Source organism: Mangifera indica, chromosome 7 (assembly GCF_011075055.1).
Source record: "Mangifera indica cultivar Alphonso chromosome 7, CATAS_Mindica_2.1, whole genome shotgun sequence".
Taxonomy (NCBI): domain Eukaryota; kingdom Viridiplantae; phylum Streptophyta; class Magnoliopsida; order Sapindales; family Anacardiaceae; genus Mangifera; species Mangifera indica.
The window spans coordinates 10,493,740-10,516,710 of NC_058143.1; the positions used below are offsets into that span (position 1 = coordinate 10,493,740).

At 31.8% G+C, this 22,971-nt stretch overlaps 2 protein-coding genes across 6 annotated transcripts; one reads left to right on the plus strand and one right to left on the minus strand.

Annotated features, from left to right (window-relative positions):
• The first annotated feature begins 1,212 nt into the window (after positions 1 to 1,212).
• Positions 1,213 to 8,461, plus strand: LOC123221605 (pleiotropic drug resistance protein 3-like). 4 transcript variants are annotated; one of them, XM_044644459.1, is made up of 24 exons: positions 1,213 to 1,568; positions 2,301 to 2,424; positions 2,495 to 2,580; positions 2,744 to 2,828; positions 3,003 to 3,162; positions 3,268 to 3,344; positions 3,438 to 3,491; positions 3,562 to 3,652; positions 3,745 to 4,046; positions 4,130 to 4,411; positions 4,504 to 4,817; positions 4,910 to 5,070; positions 5,153 to 5,256; positions 5,384 to 5,537; positions 5,627 to 5,755; positions 5,838 to 5,911; positions 5,990 to 6,322; positions 6,409 to 6,696; positions 6,797 to 6,880; positions 6,979 to 7,112; positions 7,200 to 7,427; positions 7,510 to 7,681; positions 7,770 to 8,024; positions 8,112 to 8,461. In XM_044644459.1, the coding sequence occupies exons 1-24, from the start codon at positions 1,213 to 1,215 to the stop codon at positions 8,376 to 8,378; spliced, it is 4,314 nt and encodes a 1,437-aa protein (XP_044500394.1). In that variant the 3' UTR covers positions 8,379 to 8,461. The 4 variants fall into 4 exon arrangements, with proteins under 4 accessions (XP_044500394.1, XP_044500393.1, XP_044500397.1 ...); XM_044644458.1 differs by having other exon boundaries at positions 5,627 to 5,700; positions 5,744 to 5,911; XM_044644460.1 differs by lacking the exons at positions 1,213 to 1,568; positions 2,301 to 2,424 and adding an exon at positions 2,434 to 2,455 and having other exon boundaries at positions 2,514 to 2,580.
• A 2,954-nt stretch (positions 8,462 to 11,415) lies between these two features.
• Positions 11,416 to 13,549, minus strand: LOC123221239 (S-adenosylmethionine synthase). 2 transcript variants are annotated; one of them, XM_044644019.1, is made up of 2 exons: positions 13,408 to 13,549; positions 11,416 to 12,962 (listed from the first exon to the last, which is right to left on the minus strand). In XM_044644019.1, exon 2 carries the CDS (start codon positions 12,942 to 12,944, stop codon positions 11,763 to 11,765), a length of 1,182 nt encoding a protein of 393 aa, XP_044499954.1. In that variant the 5' UTR covers positions 12,945 to 12,962; positions 13,408 to 13,549; the 3' UTR covers positions 11,416 to 11,762. The 2 variants fall into 2 exon arrangements, with proteins under 2 accessions (XP_044499954.1, XP_044499955.1); XM_044644020.1 differs by lacking the exon at positions 13,408 to 13,549 and adding an exon at positions 13,183 to 13,290.
• Positions 13,550 to 22,971: the final 9,422 nt, after the last annotated feature.

The window sequence follows — 22,971 nt, forward strand, 5'->3', positions numbered from 1 at the left end:
ACAATAAATCTTAAACATTTTCTTTCCCTCCTCCCTTTACTTTATGTATTATATTTATGTTATATGTTTTTGATAAATTGTTGAATATTATCTATGTTTGATTACTTGAGTAAACTTTTTGGACATTAATTTAGTTTGAATATCTTTGTTGAAATTCTTTGTGAAATTGTGATTGAATGGAAATTTGTTCAAAATTTTTATTTGGTTAAAAACTTTTAAACAATCCTATTCACCCTCTTCTAGGATTATTAGCCTTTTAGGGTTTTTTAAAGAAGAATAGGTGGGAATCGATATGTCAAACTAGTGTGGCTGCTCTTCGGCCAGAGAAGGAACTTCATCGCTAGAGAAGATGGGTGGGAAGGAAAAGTTGGCCTGAGAGGAACTTTGTCACCGGAGAAGACAAAAAGTGAAACCCTAGGGGGAAATGCATCTTTTCGAAGTTTAATCATGGGGAGAAAATTGTTAGTTTTCTAAAATAAGGGGGGAAAATAATATAAATTTTTAGGGTTTTAGAATTTAGTAGTAAAATGATGATTTTATCCTTGTCTCTAATAAAAGTTAGCCCATAAATAGGTGTTTAAGTTTTTAAACTATTACGAATGTGCTTTTAAGATTGCGGTAAAACTTGGATAGAAAATAGTCCTTTTGGCCATTTCAAAAAACTATAAATCTGAATTATACATACACACACGGATATTTAGAAAAGATTAAAAGCTTGTTAAGTGCTCGAAAACTATGACTTATGATTGTTAAATTATAAACAAGCACAATCTACTTGTTATAGTTTGACAAATAACTTGTAAGGTTGATTATTAAGCTGTGTTAAAAGATTGTGTTCTTTTAATTGGTTAAAAAGGTCTCTGAAAGGTCATACTGCAATAATTCAAAAAATTACTCGATGTCTCAAATAATTTAAAATGTGATTATAATTCACATAAGTTATCTCAAATAATTTAAAATGTGATTATACTGCATACCTGTAAACTTGCATGAAACTAGAACATTATATAATAAAATGACGGTCAACTATGAACTTACTGAAACTTGAAGTTAAAACGACAAGCTTTGAAAATTTCCCTTTCTTTCTCTTTTCACATCTTTAAATCTGTCGATATTCTTGACCAGTAAAGCTAAGCATTATGACTTAAGAATCATAATCAACCATAAGAGTTTTGAAGCTTGAAGCTGCAAAGAAAAATTAACCTTCAAAAAATGGCTCAAATGGTTGGTTCAGATGACATAGAGTCACTGAGAATCGAGTTGGCAGAGATTGGAAGGAGCCTGAGGTCTTCATTCAGGCGCCAAACATCAAATTTCAGAAGCGGCTCAGTCAGGAGTGACAATGATGCTGATATTGAATATGCTATGCAGTGGGCTACCATTGAGAGATTGCCTACTTATGACAGGCTGAAATCATCCTTGTTCGATGTTGATACTGTAGGAAAAAGTGTGGTTGATGTAACCAAGCTTGATCCTCTTCAGAGGCACACTCTTATAGAGAAGCTCATCAAGCACACTGAGCATGATAACCTCAAGTTGCTGAAGAAAATCAGAGCAAGAATTGACAAGTAAGTCTCTTGTAGCGGTTTCCGATAGATGAGTTGAATGATTACTGATATGCTTGGAAGCTCAATTTGTTACTGATTAAAACCTTGGAGGACATACACAATTCCATACCAGAAACCTTTATCTAATCTCACAGCAAAAACTTATACTTTATATTTGAGATCATTACGTAGTCCTGGTGCAAATAGGTGGGGGCTCTAAGTTAACTTCTTGTTAGTCACAGACGACCAACACTGCAATATCAAAATTACCGCTTGTATAGTATGATAACAATTAAGATATATGAAGATGATTTCAATGCTAAATGATAGTAACCTTGAGAAACTACACCCTTAACAGAAGAGATTACAGAGCCAAAATCATATAAAACCTGCACCAGTGTCCCTTATCCGATTTCAGATAATCCTGTAACTTTTAGCAGTTTCTCGTAACAATTTTGTGAATTTGTTTTTAAAATTTACTCAATGCCTTTATTTATAATTTTTTTAATGTTTGTATAGACTTGTATACACACCAGTAATCTGATTTCAGTTTTGTAGAGTTGATGCTGAAATGCCCTTTGTGACGATAACTTAACTAATATGTTTGAGAGCTCAGTTTGCTATGTGTTTTTCTTGATTTTACTAATTCATTTTATATTTTGGTATGCGAAAAGCAAGTTGACCGATTAAGTAATATGTTTGAAAGCTCAATGTGTTACTTGTTATTTGTTAATCTGATTTTCGATTTTGTAGAGTTGGTGTAGAGTTGCCTTCTGTAGAGTTGAGATTTAAGAATTTGGGTGTGGACGCCGAGTGTGAGATTGTCCAGGGAAAGCCACTTCCAACTCTCTGGAATTCTGTAAAATCTTCACTTTCTGTAAGTACTTTCATCTTCTGAAAAATGATTAGCCCATGCATTATTAGTTAATTGGACCTTTTTTTCACAGGTTTTTTCAAGGTTTCCAGGTACCAAGTCAAAAGAAGCAAAGATAAACATCATTAATGATATCAGTGGCATCATAAAGCCTGGAAGGTATGTGCTTGAAATTTTATGTGGCAATATTTTGTTGTTATGGCTAAATCGTGGATAAAGACAGTGTTTATTGCTAGGAGAATTTTCTGCAGAGGAAAATTTGGAAAGTTGTTGGCAATAAGAAACTGAATCTGTACTTAGTTTTGCTTGGGAGTCATTGCAGGATAACTCTTCTTCTTGGCCCCCCAGGTTGTGGGAAGACCACCCTTTTGAAGGCTCTCTCAGGAAATCTTGACAAATCTCTAGAGGTTTCATAATTTCTTTATGGTTCCTCGTCATTTTATTTTCAACTGGAATATTGCTGTATCGATTATCCAAGAAACTCATTCAATTATGAAGTGCCTAGATTACTTAATTCAGATATTGCTTGTAAAAGTTCACAAAACTTATGAAGCTGAAAGTTCTGTATTTCTTTTCAACAGGTGGCAGGGGAAATTTCCTACAACAGTTACAGGCTAGATGAGTTTGTTCCCCAAAAAACTTCAGCATATATAAGCCAAGAAGACCTGCACATAGCAGAAATGACAGTGAGGGAAACACTCGACTTTTCAGCCCGATGTCAGGGTATTGGAAGCCGAGCAGGTAAGTCCCCTTAAGTTTAATTCAATGAATTCATATTAGTAGCTACCTTATCGATTTTCAAAATTAATTGATAGTCACAAAAAGATCTCTCTTTTGCTTACACAGATATCATGCTCGAGGTCAGTAGAAGAGAGAAAGAAGCCGGAATTGTGCCAAATCCAGATGTGGATACTTATATGAAGGTAACTTTACCATTCTTGTCTAGGTTCATTCTATTTTTATTAGCTAAACGATATAACAATAGCGGTGCCCATATTAATGGCTTGTTTTAACAGGCGACTTCTGTTGAAGGACTAAAAAGAACTCTTCAAACAGACTATGTTTTGAAGGTAATTTCTTTAATTTAGTTGTAAATATACTTTTTTAGTTAATTTTATAATTGTATTTGTGGCTTGCAAGATCCTTGGACTTGATATTTGTGCTGACACAATGGTTGGAGATGTCATGAGAAGAGGTATCTCTGGTGGTCAGAAAAAGAGATTGACTACAGGTAAATTTAGCACTGAGGTTGGTGGTTCATTAGTTAACCTCAAAGGATATTATGTGTACCTTTGAGGATCTATTTTTTGTTAAATTATGCAGGGGAAATGATTGTTGGTCCAACAAAAGTTCTAATGATGGATGAAATATCAAATGGTTTAGACAGTTCAACTGCATATCAAATTGTTGCCTGCCTCCAGCAGATGGTGCATATCACAGATGCTACAGGACTGATTTCACTTCTTCAGCCGGCGCCTGAAACCTTTGAACTCTTTGACGACATCATTTTGATGACAGAAGGAAAGATTGTGTATCAAGGACCACGTGATAAGGTTATAGAGTTTTTTGAGGACTGTGGATTCAGGTGTCCTGAAAGAAAAGGTGTAGCTGACTTTCTCCAGGAGGTAATTGTATTACAAAAGCTAACAATCTTTTTTTTTTATTCTCAAATTTTAGTTCTTCACCTCTTTTATTTTTTGTTTGGCAGGTGATATCCAAGAAGGACCAAGCACAATACTGGTACCAGACAGAAGATCCCTATCATTATATTCCAGTTGATGTGTTCTGCCAGAATTTCAAGGAATCTTCTCTTGGTAAGAAGCTATATGAAGATCTCTCAGTGCCATTCGATAATTCGAAAAGCCAAAAGAATGCTCTTTCCTTCGATGTGTATTCTCTTTCGAAATGGCAATTGCTTAAAGCTTGCATGTCAAGGGAATTTCTTCTCATGAAGAGAAATTTTTTTCTCTATGCATTCAAAACCATCCAGGTTATGATTTATCGTTTATAGCCTTTTATGATTTAACCTTTTGTGCATTGGCTCGTAAAATTTTTATATATGTAAGTGCTTTCTTGTTACAGATTATCATCATTGCACTTATCACAATGACTGTCTTCATAAGGACTCGGATGGACATTGATGTTCTTCATGCCAGTTACTACATGGGAGCCCTGTTCTTCGGATTAGTAATACTTCTTGTTGATGGTATTCCAGAGTTGAGTATGACAACTCAAAGACTTCCTGTTTTCTATAAGCAGAGAGATCTGCGCTTCTACCCTGCTTGGGCATATGCAATTCCAACAGCTATTCTGAAAGTTCCCCTTTCACTAATTGAATCTGTAGTTTGGACATGTCTTACCTACTATGTCATCGGATACACCCCTGAGGCCTCGAGGTAAGTTCCATGTGAGCACCATTTATAAACTTAGTTAATTCTGTCGAGCAAATGTTAGATTTCTGATATGTTTTTGTTTGCATTGATTTCAGGTTCTTCCGTCAGCTCATTCTACTTTTTGCTGTGCACTTGACATCATTATCCATGTTCCGATTTGTGGCATCAGTCTGCAAGACTGTAAGTGCTGCTATGACAGCTGGTGGTTTTGGACTATTACTAGTCATGATATTTGGCGGCTTCATTATCAAACATCGTAAGGATTTTGAGACGTTCTCATCTTTGATTGCTGAATTTTCACCCAAAGGGATAAACTTATCTTGTGTTTTCGGTTGCAGCCTCTATGCCAGTGTGGTTAAAGTGGGGTTTTTGGGTTTCTCCTCTTACATATGCAGAGATAGGTGTTTCTGGAAATGAATTTCTTGCTCCTCGGTGGCAAAAGGTGAGTCTCTCATTGCTGAAGTTATTACCTCTTTAAACTATCTTTTGCTGTCAAAGTAATCCATGAGCACAATGAATCTACCAGTTTATATCTGAAGAAAGAACCTGAATTCTTGATGTTATCATAGATGGTGCCTTCAAATGCTACAATAGGGAAAGCAATACTTGACAGCCGCGGACTAAACTATGAAGGATATTTCTTATGGATATCACTTGGTGCCTTGTTCGGATTTGCTCTACTTTTCAACTTTGGCTTTGTCTTGGCCTTAAGCTTTTTGAAGCGTAAGCCATTTGTTCTGGCTTTCATGTTTTAACTTAAGAAAAATCATACTAGCACCAGTTTCTTAACTGAATTCCGAATGGAAATGCAGCTCCTGGATCATCTCGTACCATGATTTCACGGGAAAAATTTGCCAAGATACAAAGAAGGCCAAGTTCCAATGATGTCGATCTTGTTGAAGGAAATACTGGAAATAAACCTATTCAAGCATCTAATAAAGGTTAATTTAATTCCTCATTTTGTAGCCTGTTCTGTCATATTTGTATCCAATTTAATGTATGACATTTCTTTAATGTTTTCAGGCAGGATGGTTTTACCTTTTCAACCACTAACACTAACATTTCAGAACATGAACTACTTTGTTGACACTCCTCTGGTACTCCTCATTAACCATTCTGGATTCGCCATCATTGCCTTTGTGGGATCAAATTGTAAAATTTTTACTTTGTTTTAGGAAATGAGAGAACAAGGCTTTGCAGACAAGAAACTCCAGCTACTTTCTGATGCTACAGGTGCATTAAGGCCTGGTGTTCTTACAGCACTAATGGGGATTAGTGGAGCTGGGAAAACCACTCTTTTTGATGTTCTTGCAGGAAGAAAAACCACTGGCTATATTGAGGGGGATATTAAAATCGGTGGGTATCCAAAGGTTCAAGAAACATTTGCCAGAATTTCAGGTTACTGTGAGCAAACTGACGTACATTCTCCTCGAATCACAGTAGGAGAATCTCTGATGTTTTCTGCATGGCTCCGGTTGTCTCCTGAGATTGACTCAAAAACTAAAGCTGTAAACACACCTTATATATGACATTTTCACACTTTGCATTGAAATAATGCAAGCTAATTGAAGTTGGTAATGGCTTATTCTGGCAGGCATTTGTAAATGAAGTCCTAGAGATCATTGAGCTTGATGAAATTAAGGATTCTTTAGTTGGCTTGCCAGGTGATGGTCTATCAACGGAGCAACGCAAGCGCCTCACAATAGCTGTTGAACTTGTTGCCAATCCCTCTATAATCTTTATGGATGAACCCACAACTGGTTTAGATGCACGAGCAGCAGCGATTGTCATGCGAGTTGTGAAGAATGTAGTTGAGACTGGAAGGACAATTGTGTGCACTATCCACCAACCAAGTATTGACATATTTGAAGCATTTGACGAGGTAAAAAAATGGATTTTACACCTTGTTAAATTCTGATATTTCTCGCTATCATTTCATTATGTTTTAAGGCTTTACTGATACGACAACCTGTCATATTTAGTTGATCCTTTTGAAAAGGGGTGGGCGTGTCGTCTATTCTGGAGAATTGGGAAGGCATTCCAGCAAGCTAATAGAATATTTCCAAGTTAGTTTTCTATGAATGTACTTGTCTGATGATATGCATTTCCTCCTAAATTTTCTTGTGGCTTCTTGTACCTTTGACAAAACTGCTTTTTCAAACAGAGAATCAGTGGGGTAACGAAGATTAAGGATAATTATAATCCGGCAACATGGATATTAGAACTCACTTCTCCATCTGCAGAAGCTGAACTTAATGTAGATTTTGCTGAAATATACAAAGATTCTGTTCTAAATGAGTAAGTTCACTTTCAAAGATTTCAGATGTGGTTGTGTGCAGTATGCTGAGTTTAATATTGTACTTATATAAAATTACTGTTTTGAAGGAAAAATAAAGAGCTTGTAAGGGAGTTGAGTTTTCCGCTTCCCGATTCAACAGATCTGCATTTCCCAACACGCTTCTCGCAAAACTTTTGGGGGCAATTCAAGAAGTGCCTATGGAAACAGTACTTGTCTTATTGGAGAAGCCCATCATACAACTTGCATCGAATCACTCATGTATTGATAGCATCTGTTCTTTTTGGTGTACTCTTTTGGAACCAAGGAAGAAATATGTAAGTTCAAATTTACTTATTTATTTATCATCTTAATGGGATAACTTCTTGCTCAAGAAATTTCTTGCCTATTCCTTTCCAGGAATGACCAGCAGAGTTTATTCAACATATTCGGTGCATTATATGTTGCTGTAATATTCTTGGGCATAAACAACTGTTCATCGGTCATGTCATATGTTGCAACAGAGCGAACTGTTATGTATCGCGAAAAATTTGCAGGGATGTACTCCCCAAGGGCTTATGCATTTGCGCAGGTACAATAATCTTCACAACCAATTATATATTGGAAAAGCATAGTGAAATTTATCTTCTTATATAAGCATGCATGACTTGATTTTGCAGGTGGCAGTTGAAATTCCCTATATCTTTGTTCAAGCAATTTTGTTTGTACTAATCACTTATCCGATGATGGGATTTTACTGGTCGGTGTATAAGATTTTCTGGAATTTGTATGCCATGTTCATGACAATGTTGTACTACAATTATTTGGGCATGCTTCTTGTGGCTTTGACACCAAATGAAATGGTTGCTGCTATTCTATCCTCAGTTTTCTATACTTTGTTCAATCTATTTTCGGGATTTGTCATGCCTCAACCGGTAGGTTACTAAACTCAACTAGGAAGCAGGATGATTGGAAATCAATATTTCATGTAAATTGAACAGAAACTACTGATAATTTTGCAGCAAATTCCGAAGTGGTGGATTTGGTTGTATTATTTAACTCCTACTTCGTGGACACTAAACGCTATGATCACTTCACAATATGGAGATATCAGCAAGGAAATTACTGTGTTTGGGGAATCAGTAAGTGTATCTTCCTTCATCAAAGATTATTTCGGTTTTCGCCATGATCGTTTGGCTATTACTGGTGTTGTTCTTGTTGCATTTCCCCTGTTCTATGCTTCTCTTTTTGCATATTTGATTGGACGGTTGAACTTTCTCAGAAGGTGAAACGTTTGGAGAGGATGCAAATTACTACAATATCACAGTAAATGGTTATGCTGTAACTTTTTAAAATTTGCATCTAACATAACATATTCCTAGCAATGATATTTTTACTACTTTATCTCCTACTTCATTGTTAATTTTGATTTGTTTTACTTTTTAACTTTTTGGAGCTTCAAATTGTTATACCTTTCAACAAAATGTCTCCTTGAAAATTGGCTATCTATAGAAGCAAGATTCATTGAGTTGTCAGCCTTTGGTATATCAAAAAACAAAAGTCGATAAACGTAAAGATTATTCACTGAGGAGTAAGATAATCACATGAATGATTCTCAAAATGAATTGATTTAGTAAAACAAAATTACTAGTGAATTGATTACATTTTTGCTCTAAGTCTAATACACGTTTTCATTACCAAAAATGTATCAATGCCCCTACTTACGAGTCATTGCTTCGATAGCAAAGATAAATGGTTTTATACAAGATTCAAGCTACATTATAATTGAAGAAGTACATATCTTAATTTTCTCGATTATAGATTATGAATTTTGATTATCACTTTCGAATTGTGTCTTTTTGCATATACAACTCCCATATATATGATTCTAAAATTAGTATATGATAGTCAAGACATAGTTGTTTGCTTGACATAGAATCAGTATACGTCAATGTAAAGAGGACATAAATAATGATACACAAATAAAATCTCTATTAATTTGTTATAGACAAAATTTCTTTTATACATATAATCCATTAGCTTTAGGGCACTAACATGATAGGTGTGTTGCGTCCCATATCGTGTATCGTATCATATGATAAGTCTTTTAAAAAATAAAATCATAAAATATTAATGAAATCATAAAAAATTTTAATTGACATATCATCGTTTTGAAAAATATTACAAACAATTTTAAAAATTTTAAATTTCTTATATATATCCTTACTACATCATCATTTTCTCTAAAACAGTATATTAATTTGTATATGTAATATACATCATATCATATGATATATTTATTATATTATATTAATTTAATATATTTTATGATATATATTATTTTTTTATCTATATTGTATTGTGTTGTAAGATACTAATAACTATAGACACTAAAATTAATATGTATCAAGTATGTGACCATTTGTTCTTTTCGTAAGTATAAGGTTAAAATTTGATTGAAGTAGCCTCCAGCATTATTAGACCTTAACCTTTTTTGATTTCAACATTAAGTTGAGTTTGTATCATGATATGAACATTTGAGAGAATTGTATTGATATTATAGTAATTTATGTTTTGAGTAGAAAAATCCAAAATACTTCAGTGCAATCATAAAAAAACAACACAAATCATCGACTATGTACACCTTTTTGTATAGGGGCAAAGTTGCTCGAAAATTATAGGATATAAGGTACATCTTTAGGTATGGGCCGGGCGCAGGGGTAATTTCAAAAGTCTCCAATACCAACAATGGAAAGGACTATTTCCCACCCAAATTTTAGGCATTCCCAAACCTATACCTATGAGAGATGAAAAACTCTTTCTCCCACCCATAGCCAAACTTTTGTTAATTTTTTCTATTAAAATTAAGAATAAAATAATCATTTTACTGTTTATATTATAAAGTTATAAAACTTATTACAGCCCACGTCCCCAGGTTTTAAAAACTAATATTTCACCTTTACCTAAAGTTTTTAAACTTTGAAAAATAATATTTTAAAACTCAGTTGCCCCCCATAACTTTAAAAAATAGCAATTTCATCTCTATTCTTCAACTTCATTTTTCGATGTCATCTCCGACCTCCTCCTTTTGGTGTGGCAATGGTGATGCAATAAAGAGATCTTCATCTTCTCGTCACACGATATCTCTCTTCGTCGCATCACCCAGACGATGAAGTCATCATCCTTCGTCTGTTCTTCCAAATCTGGATTATGCTTCATTGTCCAGATCTGGGCGATGAAGAGTAGTTCTTTGTAGTTAGAGATGAGAGATCGGTAGAATGCATCAGCTGTCAGTGGTGGCCGAAGAAGGAAACAAATCTTAGGGGTGAAATTTAAACTTTTCAAACTTTGAGGATGGGTTGAGGTGTTAGTTTTTAAAACTTGGAGGGGGAATGATAAAATTTTAACGTTTTAAAGTTTATAGGTAAAATGATGATTTTATCTCTGTTTCTAACTGCAATTTTAAATGGCAGTTTGACCATGGGTGAGAGAAAGAGTTTTACATTTCTCATAGGTGTAGGTTTGAGAATGACCTAAAATTTGAGTGGGAAATAGTCCTTTTCCCTACCAACAATAGTAGTTGATGAACTGTGACAATTTTTTTTTGTTACTCCAACAAGATGTATATGTTTTTAAATTTTTGTGATAAATAGACGTGATCAATTGCGCCCAATTTATGATCCAAGAGTTGCCATTAATTTCATCCAAGACGAATGGAAATATAAAACTCACCTGAATGTGCCAATAAGTCTGTGCTTCAGGGTTTTTCTAAGGATCCCAGAAAAGATTCAACTTCTCAATTTCATTAGAATTAATTCTCACTTGTTCCAAAAACTTTTCTTCCTCTAGTTAACCGGCAATTTAGTATGCTTGTCTCTGATTCTAAAGAGAAGGAAACAATGTAAACACAAAATAATTACAATCGATTCTAATTATTCTTAACTGATCTCATATTTATAATTATTCCTAACAAAACAATGTAAACATCAACCATGACAAATGTTTTCTCCTATTATCTCTTCAAACATTGGACAATCTCTTTCATGCCAACTCCAAATTACCCAGAAAAAGATTCGTCTTTGCCTTCTTCATTTACCAGAAGTTGTAAAAGCAATCTCTTGGAGTAAACAGTACAATTTTTGCCTCGGTGCAAAATTTAACCCACATAGAAGGCCAATCTCCAAGAGCTGAGCCAGAAAGCTTGAAAACTAAAATTGTAACTATCATTCAAAATCACTCTCAGATTGTTCAGAAATATACTAACAAAAACAACTATTGAAGCAAATGTAGATCAATAATCATCATTATAACATTGCAACAAAGAAATGCATCAATAATAAAATTAATAATAATAATAATAATAATACATCAATACCGCTGCACAACTGAACCATTCTAGCTCCCTATTACATGTTCCTACTCATATGGGTATCAATCACGGCAGCTCTCTCTAAATTTTTCAGTGACAACAACTCAGGACCGCATATATCCTTTTTGTATACATATGGCACAGGCATATAAAAGAAATCGCAAGGTTGAAATAAAAAAGAATTACAAACAAGAAAAACACAATGACACCAAAACAATATCTCAAACTCTTCAGTTAAGCTGCGAGTGGAGAGAATAAGCATGGCATATTATTGACCACCTCAAAGTATTGAAAGGCACCCTTTTTACTCTTGCAGTTTTTCCCACTTGAGAGGCTTCACCACCTCCCATGTGAAGTCAGGGTCCTCCCTTCCGAAATGCCCATAGGCGGCAGTCTTCAGAAACCTGCCATTGCCACCCCTCTTTAGATCAAGGTTAATGGCAATCATACCAGGCCTGAAGTCGAAGTTCTCCTTGACGATCTTGAGAATCTCCTTGTCTGGAATCTTTCCAGTTCCATATGTGTCGACAAACACAGACAAGGGTTCAGGTACACCAATAGCATACGAGACCTGGACAATGCACCGGCGAGCAAGTCCACTGGCAACAATACTCTTGGCGGCCTGCCTGACGATATAAGCTCCACTTCTGTCCACCTTGGTTGGATCCTTCCCAGAGAATGCACCACCACCATGAGCTCCCCAACCACCGTAAGTATCGATAATGATCTTACGGCCGGTTAGACCTGCATCACCATGAGGCCCACCAATAACAAAACGGCCAGAAGGATTCAGATGGAAGATAGTCTTCTCATCAAGGTACTTCTCTGGGACAACAGGCTTAATAACATGCTCTTTCAAATCAGCAGCAATCTCATCATTAGTAACAGTTTCATCATGCTGTGTAGAGATCAGAACTGTGTGCACACGAACAGGAACCATTGCACCCTTGTCATTGTAATACTCAACAGTGACTTGGGTCTTCCCATCAGGTCTTAACCATGGGCAAGTTCCATTCTTCCGAACCTCGGTAAGACGAGCTCCAAGCTTGGTAGCAAGAACATGACTGAGAGGCATAAGCTCTGGTGTCTCATCTGTTGCATAACCAAACATATGACCTTGGTCACCAGCACCAATTTCCTCAGGGCGTTTGGTGAGATGACCATGGACTCCCTGAGCAATATCGGGACTCTGTTGCTCAATACAAACTAAAACTTTACAATTATCAGCATCCAAACCAACATCATCAGAAACAAATCCGATGTTACGACAAGTGTTACGAACAATCTTCTCATAGTCTACATTAGCTTTGGTTGTGATTTCACCAAAAACCATAACCATGTTAGTCTTGCTACAAGTTTCACAGGCAACTTTGCTATCCGGATCTTGTTCGAGACAAGCGTCAAGAACTGCGTCAGAAATCTGATCGCACAGCTTGTCTGGGTGACCCTCGTTCACAGATTCAGATGTGAATAGGAAAGTCTCCATTATTTTTGCCTTCAAAATCTGCAAATAACACACCAAATTTTCAACAAAAATTCCCCGAACTCAATGACCCACAAAAAGAAAACCTAGATCTCTCAAAACCAACACAACCACAGTTCACAAGTCAACCCCATTCACCCAGATCTAAACGAAACGTAACAAAATTCAACACAATATCCAGAATTTTCCATTTTTTTAAACACACAAAAGCCTATTCATAGATAAAACACTAAATTATTACCAGAACAAGAGCAATAAACTATCATTCCATAATTCTAGTAACATTCAACATGTAACTAATGCAATTAAAGAATCATCCCCGCCATTATCATAATTTAATACCATATTGTATGGACTAAATTCAGAATATTTTACAATAAAATACAAAAAATGTATTATAAATTATAATGACGAGTTCAAATCCACATTGTGATAATAACAGGAGCCTAATAGAGACAGAGGTTACCTGTGAAAGAGAGCAGCGTAAGAAAAGATGAGAACGAGGACTACACTTACACCGAAAGCCAGGCGGAGCATTTATAGAGGACGACTGGGGGGTCTTTCGCCAAAAAGAATAACGTTCTAAACGTGTTGGATCTTGGTGGGTCCGGATAAGAGAGGGAGGAGTAACAACCGTTGGATGAATTTAGATGGAGGGTTGAGATTCGATAGAGTCGGTGAGGGAAAACGACAGAAGACAGCGAATTCTGTGGCTTTAGTTGTCTTATTTTCGTTTCAATCCCTAATGTTTTGACTGCTAAATTTAAATCCTTAAACCTCCGTGGTTCTTATAAACAACAACAAAATTATGTGTATTTAATTTAAATATTTAATTTTAATAATTAATAACATAATCAAGTTTTAAAAATTAGACCAAAGTATAAACCCTTTTTAGTATTAATCCAGCTAAAATTTTAATTTTATGTAAAAATCTGAAAAAATTATATTTAATTATATTTTTTTTATATATTAAATTTTATAATAAAACTATGTATATCTATTTTGAATACATAAATATGTATATATTTATATATGTCATCATGTGATTGGATGATTTTGAATTAAGAATAAAATAATAACCAATCATATAATGACACATATGAGTATGTATATATTTATATACGCAAAATAGATACACATAGTATTACTCTAAATTTTAACCAATACATATTTTTAATTAAAACTTAAAAAAACACGTGTTAAAGTACTACTACAAATTAATTATGCAACATAACCATTACAACACAAATCAAACTTACTATATTAAATAAAACACAAGAATAGATTAAATAAAACACAAATTATTCACTATTCCACGTATCATTAAAAATCAATTTAACAATATTATTAAATATTAAAATGAAGCTACCACGTATTAGCTCCTTTAAACATGTTGAAACTGTACATAATATTGTTTGGGAAGTTGGGAAAACCATGGTTGGGCAGTGGTTAGTTTGAGAATACTACAGTATGTTACATACGCCAAAGGACTTATTTTTTCTCAAAGTATCTTGTTTTTCTAAATATCCCTCTTAATTATGAAAATTTCAAATACTTATTTATAAGAGATTAAATTTATTAGTTTTAAGGGTAAAATCATTATTTTATTTGTAATATTAAAAATAAATTAAAATCTAATCTGTTTTTCTTCTTAAATCCTAAAAACTAAAAGTTTACTCAAGTTTTAAAAAATGATCTTCCTTCCCTTCGGTTTAGTTTTTAATCTCTGTCACCAACGACAAAAAGTTTTCGATGCATTACCATGCTCTGACGGTCTCTCTCCCTTTATCTGGGACGTCAACTAATGAAAACCTTGTTTGAGAAGATGAAGATGAAGATCTTGTCTCCACCTTTTTAAATGAGATCTTCGTCGGCTGACATTTCAGAGGAGAGGAGAGAGATCGCCAAAGCATAATGATACGTTGGAGACTCTTCATTATTAACAATGATATCGGGTATTAAAAACTAAACCCTAAGAAGAAAATATCATTTTTTAAAACTTTGTTTAAGGGATAAACTATTAGTTTTTACGGTTTAAAGGAAGAAAAATATATTAAATTTGATGGTATTAAAATTTTGTTAACTTTAACCACTTATAAGTAGGTATTTAAGATTTTTAAAATTAAAGATAAAAACTTGAAAAAATAGAATGCTTTAAATAGAAATAAGTCAACTTCAATTGAAAATATCAAAATAATATATTATCTAATAATATACTATATAATATTAAATGTTTAAACTGTAAACTATAAATAATATATATTATATAATAATATTGCTTTGGAAGTTGGGAAAACCACCCTTTTCAAGATTTCCGATTCTTCAATATTAAAAAATGAGAGTCAACAAAATGAGTTTGAAGAGAGACTTAACTGTAGCAGTAGACTTGATGAAGAAGCGCCACTATCTATAGTAAACTTTTGGCAGAAAGAGCCGAATTTGAAGAAGCAAACTTGGGTTGAACGACACAAACACGAAGAATAGTGAAATATCGTCAAATTCCGCAAGTTTTGGGCCGGCTGGGTGTGTTTAGTTTAGGCCAAAGATGCACAGTCGAATGAATTATGTTTTACTGTTTTTACAATTTTTAAAATTTATTATATATAATTCATTGAACTGGATTAGTTTACAACCGTTTTAAACCATAAGCCGGTGTTAAATCCTTAGTCTAGTTGTGGTCTATTCTAAAATATTGTTAAAAACGATTTTTTTACTTCAATTTTTTGTTTGAATGACTGATTTACAAACTGACTAGTATAATATAGTTGTCACAACCATATTATCCATATCGTACCATTTCAGGTTTTGGGTAAAAAATTTTATATCCTAACTCAATATGAATTAGAGCATGTTTAAGTCTTTTATTTTTAATCTGATCCAAATTATTTTTCTGTTGACCTAATATGACCCAAAATTGTGTGTTATTTTTCAATCTTTTGAGTGTCTTTAACATTTTAATTTTTTTCCTCAAATTATTGCAATATATTATTAATTATACTTATTTTTGGTATATAATTTATGTATACAAATGAGGTGTTATCATATGATTTGATGTTTCTTTATCATATGATGATACATATTTTAAAATCACTTAATTACATAATGACACATCATTATGTACATAAATTATGTATAAAAAATGAGTACACATAATATTACTTTATTAATAAAACATATCATATAACATTTTGTTTTATTTATAATGACCTAAAAAGTTGGGTATTAAGACCCTTTAAAATATGTCAATAACTTTGATAACCAAATCTCTTTCTCACTATTGAAAATGAGATTTTGTGTTCATATAATCATAGAGGCAGTTGTGTTTAGGGTAACTTAAACTAGATTTTGTGTTCAAAAACTCAACTTTAATCTTTCTTTTTAATCATATCAGGTTAAAAGATCGTATTGAAAATTATCAATTCTAATTAATGAATCAAATCAATATTATGTTATAAATTAAAAAAAAAACAATAAAATAAAGACCCACTATATTGTAAAATAAAATTTTCACATAATAAATAAAGGGTGAATTTGGAGTTGTTGTATCTTCTCTTATAATCACTAATTCCACAAGCCTCAAAATGTGCTTGATAAACATATTTCAGAATTGTTCATTGGAGAAGTAGATTGCTGCAGTCTTTTAAATCGAAGGATTTCAAGAACTACTTTTGATACACCACAGTAAGCTTAAATCATATATTTTTTTAATTTTTGATTTAAAATAATTAAATTTTAAAATGATTAATAATAGAAAAAATATTGGAAAAAAAAAACCTATTTTAATCTATCCGCATGGGTTATATCTAATTTCTTATAATTATAAGAAATTTAAAATTTGTCATAACAGACACCTCATATATTTTTCAATTAATTATTTATAAAGTTGACCTATATGTAATTTGGCAACAAGCTTCCGTAATACAGAAGGGAACCTACATTTTGTCGCTCTAAAATTAAGGACATTTCTGCCATGGTTTCATATGATAGGGGCTTTTTAGAAAACTACGAAAGTCTTGGACCTTAAGGGAATAATTTTATTGTTTATCTACGCGGTTTTCACCGGCTCCCGTTTTCTGTATTTTTCTTAAAAAATGTTGATTTGATGTTTAACTAATAATTATTTTTTAAATTCTTGATTAATTAATTATAATCAACCTGGTAAGTTGTAATCAATATATATTTAATAATAATTAGTTTTTTAATAAATATTGAAAGTATTATTATTTTATTATAATAACTGCCCTTTCAAAAAATTTCTAAAGCATAATTAACTTTAATGTCTTTTTAATGAGCCTATCACTAGATTAAATTTATGAGATCATATGATGGACTTACTAAATTTAAATCCTAAATACCCAAAATATTCAACATGATATCTTTTTTAGAAGCAATGCTATGTATTGGACTTCATTAAATTTACCAAACTTAAAAGCCAAAACATGTTCGTTTCAATGCTCCGCCGAGACTGATCTTGCAAGCTTTGCCAAGGGCTACAAGCTTTCAATAAAATACCAACTCGAAAAAGCCATCGAAGAATAAATTAAAGCAACCGAGCAAGAGATGACCCATGCATATGTAACGATATTTCATGTAATTGTTTGAATAATTTTGCTTGGTTTATTTTTGGTTGCCAAATTAGGGGACCATCCATGTTATATTTTAATAATGCGATAGTGTGATGACGTACGGACCATTTGTGAGATTAGTTAATCCTAGAAATATATTTAATTAACGAATTAATTGGGATATTAACCTTCGTCAGTTATCTTATTTTTATAATTTCATTCTTAATTATTATTTGTATTCTATAATAAATTATATATTTTTTATAATATGATATGATATAGATAAAAAATAATATGTATAATAAGTTATATTAAATTAAAATGATATAACATACATATAATACATATTGTCAATACAAATTAATGTTTTTTTATTTTGAAGAAATGATAATATGGTATGAATGTACCTAAAAATTTATAAGTTTTAAATGGTGTTTGTAATAAGGTGCTACTGCTGCCCTTGCCTACTTGTGATGTCCTTCCTGCACTCTGCTTGCTGGAAAAAAGTCGGTTTCCATTCGTGTATGACAACTCTCCTCTGCTTTTTTTTTGCTGCAAATTTTCCAGCAGTCTGCTCTGCTGCCTTGTCTCCAAAGCTTCCGGGTTGCTGCTCCAAAGTTCTTTGGCATCAAAATGTCAGTTTGCATTATTTTGGAGCCACGGTTTAGTGACAATGTGTTTCATTGGCTTGTATATAAAAATATTTGTATAGTTTGTTGTTATTGGGCAAGCTTGTTTGTTTCTTTTGCTCTTCATGTCTTATTACTCTTTTTCCCACTTTTTGAGCCCTATTTTTGAAGAAACTCTGATAGGAGCTCAAAATGTGTGATTTTAGATTGTGGTGGCTTTGAGTTTTGCCTTTGGGTTGGGGGACGGGAGAGAGAGAGGGGGAAGGAGCGTGTGCTTCAAACCAATTACCACTAATTATATAAGAAGCAGCCAAATTTGTCTCCACTGATCAGTGACATGGCATCCTTTTATTATTATTATTTTTAATTCTATCATTAACAATTAATTAATTTAAATTAACTATTTACTCATTGAAATTCAATTCGTTTTAAAATCATTGTCCTATTAGATTCAATCGTTCAAATTCAATATAATTTACCGATTAATCTAAAGGTACTTAATTGAAAAAATACACAAAACTTTTAAAATGTTCCCATAAAATTGTTAATTATCCATTAATTTTAAGGAAAAAAAAGATAAAAGATTTACATTCCTCTAAACCAATGATTAAGATAAATAAAAATCTTCAATTTACGTGTAAATATGGCCATTAAAACTAAATATATAACCTGAATTTTTATAGTATAATATTAGTTTAAAGACCAAATAACCATTTCCCACCAAAGGTTTGTGAAATGATATATATTCCTACTTTTAATTTTAAAAAAACTAATTTCTCACTCAACTATTAAAGTTAACCGCTAGTTTTAAGAGTTAAAGGGTATTTATTCAGTTTGTCTAAACATCATAATATGAAGTGTAAATAGAGGTGTAAGTGTTATTTTTTAAAACTTACTAGTGGAAATGAATATTTACCCTATCTTATTTAAAAAATTATTATATTCATCCCATATATTTAAATAATATATAAAATATTTTATAGTCATAATAGTTTTAATTTGACATGTATACTCTTATTTTGTTACATTTTATTTATTTCTTTGGGGTGTAATTGTAATTTTTGAAACCACTGAGAGGCACATTAAAAAAATATGCCTATATTTTCTAGAATTTATAAAAACCCTTTAGAATTTTTATTATCACCTTTAAAAATTAGAAAAATTAAAATATAACAAATGATTATATGTCATTGGCACTCCTACCTATGCTTATATTATAGTAATAATTTTTTATTTTTGATTGAGATTAATATAAATTAGGAGTATAAAATTTATTTAATAAAATTTTGGGAGCACAATGTCATTTAGTTAGAAGACTTTTTTGTTTTTTCAATATTTTTATAAAAAATTAACATAATTTTCTAACAAATTTAACAATTTGGTGGGAAAGTAGCTTTTCTAAATTTAAAGGGTGGGACTATGTCATTTCACCAAACGATGGGTGGGACACAGTCATTTCACCTAGTTTAAATTGCTAAATATATTTGGAATAAAAAATATTTAATTATTAATGTTCCTTAGTCGATCAAGTGAAAGAAGGTTCAACCCACATTGAAATTTCAATATGTTTGATGAACAAATAAAATCCAAACGAAATTGAGTTTGATTTCGTTGATGGGAATGTCACACCTTTCAATATTTGACAAATGTTGGACGAATTGTGAAGCAATTGAATTTGCAAAACGTGTCAAATCTAAAAAGGACAAATTTCAACAACCGAATTGCATTACGTAATATTTTAAAATTGAATTGACTGATAATCAAAGTAAAGCCGACCAAATTGACGATTGGTTTTATGTATGGAAATCCAAAAAATACTGAATTTTTTATCCCAGAATAAGTCTATTCATACAAATATACTACACCTTATACTGGTTTCACAAAGATATCACAAAAACTTTAAAAATCAAAAAATACCCTTACCTGTTAACGCGACACTGCAGTAGAGGAATCTCTGCGTGACAGCTTTACTGATATCGTGAATGAAGAAGAAGAATGTAGCAACAATAATTTTTGCATCAAAACTGACCTGCTTTCCCATGAAATAAGAAGAAGAGTGCAACAAGAATTTGGCCAAGTGTGCAACAAGAATCTGGTTGAGTGGCAGGTTTGCTTTGATTGAAAAAGAAGAATGCAACAAGCTTTTCCCGTAAATGAACAAGAATAATCTAATAGGTTTTAAAACGTTAAAGCAATCAAAATTCATAGGTCATCAGAGTGATTTCTTAAATGATGATCAACCAACAACTTTATCGATCATTGGCTGACGACAAAACTTTTTAAATTTACAGAGACGATGTAATCACAGGATGACAGTGAGTTTTTTTTTTTTCTAATTTTCCCCTTTTTTTGGCATGTTTAATGGATTGATTTTTATGAGCATGTTAATTGTATTGTTGTTTATGAATTTGTTGAATGAATCATTGTTTATGGATTGATTGAAGGGATTTAAAGTTGTTGGTTGCTGGAAGTGTGGGAAGAACGGTGCCTGAAAATGTTTAACGTTAATGCCAAGAGTTGACATTCCCACTAAGATGTCATGCTTGGCGTCAACACTAATCCGTTCTTTATGTGTTTTTTTTATTTAGACCTAGATCTTTGTTAACTTATTCTTAGTTTTACTCATCAATACTCTAATCACATTATAATAACATTAAATAATTAAACGACATAAAATTACAATATTAAACAATATAACAACATGAAATCATAATAAAATTATATTTCACATGAAGTCATAAACATAAATCTACTATATATTATTTGATTTTCAATTGTTAAACAAGAAAACACATAACATAAGAGATTGAATCAAAACTGACTTGGATTTCAATTATTTTGCTATGAAATTTTTGCAAAATATGTGAATTATCTAATGAAATTTTTGGCTCTCCCTCCCTTGTGTTTATAAAGTTAAAGATAAGGATAATTTAGATATTCTAGTATATAAGGTGATAAAAAGTTTAGGCTATAAAAAAAGATATAAATATATAGGTGAACCCATTTTGAGGCAAAAAATTCAATGTCCCTAATATTTTTTGTCCATGAGGACTGATGAATGAGAAAAGTCTTCATTGACATAAAAATTAGCCACTTTAATTTGTCTCTGTCATTAATCTAATAAAAACAATATAAGAGTATCACGTGATGTTTGAATCATGTATTTAAAAATTATTTTGATATTTTATGTTTTATTATTAACATTAATTAGTTAATTTGCTAGATAATAAAATATTTCAGCAATTTTTAATTATCGATAATGCTATATTAGGTAATAGAACGGATAATCTAATTATTACCTTTACCTTAAATATTAAAAGATTATCAAAATAATATAAATTTTATTATAATTATATATATATTTATTAATTTTTTAGGATAAAAATACTGTTATTTTCAATTAATATAATAAGTAATATAAAAATATTTAGAATAATTATACTTAAAGAAATTTTAAAAAATAATATTTTAATACTCTTTTATTACGTCTAATTAAATAAAATAATTATTAATTTTTTTTTATAAAACATAGTAATAATTTATCAAATAATGTTTTTTATAATATATTTTTGTAATAATCTTTCATTTTTTTAAATAAAATATTACTCAAAATAAAGGTAACATAAATGTCATTCACTCTTCAATATCATAAATTTCGTATCACCTATCACCCTTCTGTTTCACCAGGGATGTGTGTTTGTTTAATTTGAAGAGTGAATAAAATATAATATTTATGAGTTAGGGTTAATTTTATATATAAATGAGAAATAAAAATGTCATTTATTTGTATTATGATTTTTGAAAACCACAAATTATTTTGCTACAAATTTTTCATACTATAAGAGTTTTAAAAAAAAATAATTTTAAGAAATATTTAATAATTTTAAAAAATATTTGGAACATTTGACACTTACTAAAAGTGGAACTTTTCATTTACCATACTCACAAAGCAACATAAAAAAAAAAAAAAAACGATAAGATATGGTGAACTCTTCACGTGATAGAAATTTTTTTGATATTCTTGAAGTTCTCTTCTTACTAAAAATGAAAGAGATTGAGATTACATTTCAAAAGTTCCAAGTGAACTAAGAGATAATTTTTGTGTGGTTCAAAAAATCACATTTGAAATCAACTTTCAAAGTGTGATCAAATGTAATGACCAGCAGATGATGACTAATTTTTCTATCCCTCCAAAGTATAGAATTTCAGAAATAATGATTATTATATAACTTTGACAAAATTAAGGATAGCAAATGGTGGACTCCAATTCAGAAAAGGGATAAATTCAGTCATATACAATGCTCAAGAAATGAATTGGAACACATTCAAATGAAACAAATTCCTTATGTGTCCGTTGTAGGAAACTTAATGTATGTTCAAACTTGTACTAGACCAGACATCAATTTTGTTGTTAGGATGTTAGGCAGGTATTAAAGTAATCCAAGGATAGGCCATTGGAAAGCTACAAAAAAAGTACTGAGATACTTACAAGGAATGAAAGATTTCATGCTTACTCACAAGAGATTTGATGATCTTAAGGTTATAGGTTATTCAAATTCAGATTTTGCTAGATGTACAAATACCAAAAAGTTCACTTTTAGGTATTTATTTTTATCAGTAGCTAGAGTGGTCTTGTGGAAAAGAGCAAAGCAATTTGTTAATGTTGTTTCCACTATGGAGGTTGAGTTTGTGGAATGCTTTGAGGCCATTGTTCAAGGATTTTGATTCGAAATTTTATTTTAGGGTTTGGATTGTTGACAATATTGCCAAGCCTGCCGAAAATATATTGAAATAATGTCACAATAGTTTTCTTCTTTAAAAACGACAAGTACTTCT

What these genes read in the sequence shown, in the direction of transcription:
- LOC123221605 (XM_044644458.1), top strand. Translation starts at nt 1,213, where the DNA reads ATGGCTCAAATGGTTGGTTCAGATGACATAGAGTCACTGAGAATCGAG. An exon ending in GGGTATTGGAAGCCGAGCAG is followed by an intron (nt 3,163 to 3,267) that starts GTAAGTCCCCTT and finishes TTGCTTACACAG; the next exon opens with ATATCATGCTCGAGGTCAGT. An exon ending in TGGAACCAAGGAAGAAATAT is followed by an intron (nt 7,428 to 7,509) that starts GTAAGTTCAAAT and finishes ATTCCTTTCCAG; the next exon opens with GAATGACCAGCAGAGTTTAT.
- LOC123221239 (XM_044644019.1), bottom strand. Translation starts at nt 12,944, where the DNA reads ATGGAGACTTTCCTATTCACATCTGAATCTGTGAACGAGGGTCACCCA.